The sequence below is a fragment of the Triticum dicoccoides genome, chromosome 3A, assembly GCF_002162155.2.
Source record: "Triticum dicoccoides isolate Atlit2015 ecotype Zavitan chromosome 3A, WEW_v2.0, whole genome shotgun sequence".
Lineage (NCBI taxonomy): Eukaryota > Viridiplantae > Streptophyta > Magnoliopsida > Poales > Poaceae > Triticum > Triticum dicoccoides.
In genome coordinates this window covers 724,392,966-724,398,810 of record NC_041384.1, presented here as the reverse complement: position 1 = coordinate 724,398,810, position 5,845 = coordinate 724,392,966, and the positions used below count along the sequence as shown (strand labels likewise).

General features: G+C 45.0%; 2 protein-coding genes across 2 annotated transcripts; both read right to left on the bottom strand.

Annotated features, from left to right (window-relative positions):
* Positions 1–984: 984 nt before the first annotated feature.
* LOC119273489 lies at positions 985–1,692 on the bottom strand. The gene has a single exon (XM_037554634.1). The coding sequence runs from the start codon at positions 1,588–1,590 to the stop codon at positions 1,240–1,242; it is 351 nt and encodes a 116-aa protein (XP_037410531.1). The 5' UTR covers positions 1,591–1,692; the 3' UTR covers positions 985–1,239.
* A 2,092-nt stretch (positions 1,693–3,784) lies between these two features.
* On the bottom strand, positions 3,785–4,418 carry LOC119273488. The gene has a single exon (XM_037554633.1). The coding sequence runs from the start codon at positions 4,311–4,313 to the stop codon at positions 3,975–3,977; it is 339 nt and encodes a 112-aa protein (XP_037410530.1). The 5' UTR covers positions 4,314–4,418; the 3' UTR covers positions 3,785–3,974.
* Positions 4,419–5,845: the final 1,427 nt, after the last annotated feature.

Here is a 5,845-nt window from a genome sequence, read left to right as displayed (position 1 = left end):
TCTCTTATCCCATAAACACACACCATGAAAGGAACACACACGTATACACAGCTCACCGTGGAGAAAATTGGCTTTGCCTCGTTCTCCCGACGAGAACACATGGGCTACATTTTCCTCCTCTTCTCATTAACAGAACCAAGCTGATTACAATGCTTAAGTAGTACCCGCACATGCATAGTCCAGCCACCACGCTCGGCCACTAGCCCCACTAACAGACGCACAATACTAGCCAACTACTTGCATGCATCTAATCTGTTTCCTAGATTCTCTCCTACGTCCCAAAGACTAGGCCATCAGCGCATGCAGCTAACAAACTCACATATGCATGCAACTAACCACCGTATGTACAGCCGCTTCCGTACGTGCAATACTGCCACATGACACGGCACTACACATGCACACACATACGCCACGCCGCTGCTGCGTCCCGCACGTCCCGCGCGCACCCAACGCGCCCGACGAGTCCGACCACACCAGTGCGTCCCGCACGTCCCGCGCGCACCGGACGCGCCCGACTGCACTAGACGCCGTGGCTTATTCCAACAGGAGGGTGCACCGATTTGTATATGCACCGAGGTAAATTTGGTGTGAGGCAGCTCTCATGGCCCAATCTAGCCGCTAGCAGCTAGGACCACCAGCTCCATAGTTCTTTACGTTGCTTCCCGTCACCCTAACTGGTTGCTTCCATGGAAGGTTTTGGTGAAGGAGGTGCCTTGTTTGTTCTGTGTGTGAGAACCCGATCGATGGAACATCTATAGCTACAATCATGCTCTGCTTAGGTTCTGACATAGATCTCTCACCTGCACTGCATCTACATCTTTTTGGGCTATCATCAATTTTTATTGCTCAAATTCCACGTGATGTAGGATATAAAAGGGATCATGGGGCTGGATCGCCTCTAATCGAGAGAATGTAAAAACTTGGCTAACCTATCAGTGTAGCTATTAGGGTCTCCGCCTTCAATGGAAAAGGTACAATTAAACATTTGAGACCTCCTATTAATCTCACTAATGATATTCCCATATACTCTAGATGCAGAGGCCGGCCGGGAGGGAGATGATAACAAAAGTTAATAGTTATTCCAAGATATATAGCAATAGCAACAACAGTACGAAATGCAGAATGGAAATGAAATAGGACATGGATGGACGGAACGCGCGAGTGCACTCATGGACGCGGACGCCGGCCAGGCAGGAATGGAGGTTGCGTCGACGCCCAAACGTAGTGGCGCTGGTCCATTCAGTGCCGGCAGAGGTACCTGCTATTGCATCCATGGTCGGTGTACGGCTGTCCTTGCCCCGGACAAGTTGGGTTGCAAGCTGCCCTGTTGTCCAGGACGGCCGGGGGGAAGCCTAATGAGAGGAGGCGGCGGTGCCTCGCCAGGTTCACCACCGATGCCACCGCGAGCTCCGACGCCACGCCGTCTTGCAGCTTCATGGACGACGGCAGCGACACTGACATCAGCTGTCGCACCGCCGCCCCCGCGTCGATGCTGGCAGCGCCACCGGCGAGCGCGGCCGCCTTCGCGCCCGGGCCAGCGAGCACAGCTAGCGCGAGGATTACGACAGAGATGCACACCTTCCTATCCATGCTAGCCAGCCAGCTAATCGACCCGCTTGTGTTGGATAACTATGGAGTGGAACTGGAACGCGAGTGTCACGAGTTCCCGTAGGCCGTAGCTAGGACTAGCAGCGCCAGCTTATAGTAGATGGAGGTTTGGCACTGGGCACCTTTCATGGCACCCATTTGAATTGGACAATATCGATACATCTGTCCGAGCCTTCCAAATGCAAGAGCTTTCGTACGTCTACACACATGCATGCAGTAGCAGCTTGATTTGCTCTAGTTCCCATGCATGCATGGGAGTGTAGAAATAATAGATGTCGGCACGCAAGATCGAGCTAGCGCTCGTGACAGTGAGGAGGGACGGCTGGTGTCGAAGAACGATGGAGCCAAACAAAAAGAGATACCGCCGAACATGCAGCGCCAGCTAGCCGTCTCGCAATACGGCAACACGTACACTAGTCACATGCTGCTTGGAAGAGTCCGCTAGTGCATGCCGCTACGCATCTGACAAAGTGATGCCACGTGCTAAACCTTGAAAGTAATTATTTTTTATATAAATAAAACACCAAGTATAACATAGACGCGTGTGAACCCCAGAGTGACGAGTATATTGTCAATCTTCATCACTAAGAATATAATCTGACTTTGATACACATGATGTAAAACTTGAAATCTTTTAGCTTATAATTTTATAGAGTTTTTTCGTCAACACACAATGTCATGTCAAGAGGATACAAACATAACAAGTACACAGTACACCTCCAGCCTTTGAACAATTAGAATACACACATCCAACAAGAAAAAAAGGGAAAGACAAGAAAAGGGTCCGTAAAGGTTTAGCTTAGAAAAATGACCCACTATAGCAAAACATCAACAATCCCGTGCTTTTTTACATTACCTAGACTACGAGAAGGCTCCCCAACACAACAAGAAAACGGTGCATGAACCAGATCCAACCACATAGCTCAGATCATGGGTTTTCACCCATGAGAGAAAGTCCGAGCAAAACTCCAAAAGGTGCCTTCAACAAGGGAGTGTAAACTGGAATGCTATTCTCGGGTATAACCGTTGAAGGTCAAGCTAGAGTATTCATCCCGGAACTCGAGACCCGATACTTGAAGAGCACCACCATTGCCCAAGTCCCATGTGTTGCCACCACCCGATACTTGTTATAATGTCATGATCAACAATGGAATCACAAATGAAGATGAACTCCACACATCCAACATTTACTGAGACGCTGATATGTCATCGATGGTCGTGCTAATGGGTCTGAATATTTGTTCTTTTCTAATGGAGTGGAACCATTTACATAGAGAATGGACTAGACTAGAATATTTGGTCTTTGAATGTTTGTTCATTACCAGGTTCTAGTGAAGGTAGTTAGAGAATTTTTTAATGATTCGAAGCACATATATTTTGTGAGACATATATGATGACATTTCAATAAACATTTTAAAGGAGGTATATGGAAGAATCAGTATGGAGGTGTGCTAGAAGTACTACTTATGGTCGACGGAGGGAGAACAAGAACAAGATGTTCGAAACAAAGATGTTGGTGATTGGTTGGAGGAGCTAGAGCTTAAAACATGGTGAGGGCATTTTGAATTGAATCATCTCCATATATGACACTACCTATAATAAAAATAGTAATGTTTTACTAGTCTAACTTACTGACCACTATGAGCAGCCTTAGTAACAGAGCAGGACAAAAAGTCTGCATGTGCACGTACCTAGAAAAATAGAAATAGAGCGAAGCAACCTGTGGTTGGATGGTTAGGAGGATCGTGATATCCCCAACCCACCAGGTTTCAATTACTAGACTTGACATCGGTGCGTGTGTGCGTGCGTTCATAAAGGTTAATGCATATGTGTATGTATGAGCATCTGCGTCTGTACTATGTTAAACTAAAGAAAAAATAGAAACAAAGAAGGACAGAACACAAGGCTGGCGACAACTATTTGACAAAAAAAATCGCTGTGTTTTCTTCTACATTATTGGATAGATGGTCTGAATGGAGGTGGTGGGCCAAATTATGAGTGACCTCAGCATGCATGCATCCCCCGCCCGGACATTTCCCATGCCATATGATCTCCCTACCGGGCTACAAGAACACCACCACTGCGATGCCCGTTCCAGCTTTGATGTGCTGTTATCCTTGGCCAAAGAGGAGTGCAATTAAATTGTTTCCACTTGTGTTTATTCACAAACTGGTTGTAAGATAATATTCACTTTTGATCATCATCGAGCGGGTGGTACAATCACTGCCACTGCACAATAGTACAACAAGACGACGCGGTGTTGAATTGCAGAATGGAAACGGAAATAGAACATGGGAACGCGAGTGCATGCACCCATGGCTGTGTAGGTGCCGGAGGTTGAGTCGACGTCTTTAGTGCTGTGCCGCTCAGCTTCCTCCTCGGCAGCCATAAATTTTGAGGCAGCCCGGGCCGGTGTTGGGCTGTCCGGGCTCCGCGCACTTGGGCTTGCAGGCTGGCTTGTTGGCGTTCAGTGGTCCCGCCCCCGGGTCGATGCCGGCGAGGACGCGCCGGTGCAGCCCCAGGTCCACCGCCAGCTCCGGCGCCACGCCGTCCTCCAGCCTCATCAACGACGACGGCATCAACTGCCGCGCCACGTCGATGCTGGCAGTGCCGCCCGCGAGCGACGACGCCGCCAGGCCCGGGCCGGCGAGCAGCACAAGCGCGAGGATCACAAGCCAGCTGATGCACACCGCCCTTGTGTCCATGATGACAAGCTTAGCTACTCGGTCCGTTTGTGCTGGGCGGCCGTGGAGGAGAGTGCTGCGAGTCCCGCTAAGTAGCAAGGAGCAGCATCGGCGTTTGTTGGTACTGGGCACCTCTCATGGCCCCCGTTTGAATCCAATCAACGATACTAATATCTGTCCGTCTCAGCCGTCCACATGCAGTAGCTTCATAATCTGATCTAGTAGTTCCCATGCACGGGCGCTCGTAACAGCAAAGAGGTGTCACGGAACGATGGAGCCAAACAGATACCACCAAAAATACAGCACATGCTCTTGACAGCGCGTATTCTTTTTTGGCTGGAAAAGAATATAGGCACATGCTGGTTGGAACATTTCCGTGACTGCGACTACGCGTCTGACATACTGATTGCCACGACAAGCGTTTTTTTATAGCACAACAAGCTGGCTATCGGGCGTTGCTATACCTCACTTCTAGCAAGACCGAGGGAACCCTCGCCTCAAGGGAGGAGCGAGATGGCCCGGCCCTGGCGCGCGGGATGCCACGGCCTCGGGTTTTTTCATGTGTTTTTTTTTGTTTTTTTGTTTTTTCTAATTTTCTTATACTTTAAAACATTTTAAATAAATCTATTAATAAAAACATTTTACATAAAATATTTAGAAAAAATTTTAACCAAATATTTGAAAAATGTTAAATGTGTATAGAGAAAATATTTCTCGTGTATACAAAAAAAATATAATGTGTTTGAAAAAAGTTGATCATGTAATTAAAAAATTACCATGTATTCAGAAGCTGTTAATCAAGTATTTGAAAAATGTTAAATTTGTATAGAAAAAATTTTGACCATGCATTAAAAAATGTGAGTTCTGTATTTGAAAAATGTTAATCAAGCATTTGAAAATGTTAAAGTGTAGAGGAAAAATGTTGACCTGTATTCAAAAAATGTGAATCTTGTATTTTTTTTTAAAATAATCAAGCATTTGAAAAATATAAAAAATGTTTATGGAAACAATATTGACCATTCATTCAAAACCTATTAATCTTTAATTCGGAAAATGTTAAACATGTATTATAAAAATGTATTAGTTATATAACAAAAAATGTACAATGTCTATGGACAATTGTAGACATAAAAAAGTTAATAGTTCATTTAAAAAATATATAGTGTTACTATTCATCACCCAGGGTGCAGAATAAGTTATTCTAAACCCGAGGTAATCTTACGATCATTTCATAATTAAATTACGTTTCGAATTTAAATAGTTAGATTCCTATTGATTCACTACAAAAAATTTGACATAAGAAAATAAAAATATAGGTCATAAGACAAGAAAATTTGTAGTTTATATGTATTTTAGACTATATTTTTACGTCTGTAATTTTACATAATATAAAATATTTTTTACGGTGATTATATATTTTCTTACGGTCCCTTTTTGCGTTGGAAATAAGACAAAAATTACGAAACGTAAAATTATGGTGCATTGATGGTAAAATAGAGGAGGGTGAAGAATGACTATTTCTCACCCAGGGTAGTATCTATTTTCCCTATATA

Excerpts from the sequence above, each read along its gene's own strand:
- LOC119273489 (XM_037554634.1), bottom strand. The coding sequence starts at position 1,590 with ATGGATAGGAAGGTGTGCATCTCTGTCGTAATCCTCGCGCTAGCTGTG.
- LOC119273488 (XM_037554633.1), bottom strand. The coding sequence starts at position 4,313 with ATGGACACAAGGGCGGTGTGCATCAGCTGGCTTGTGATCCTCGCGCTT.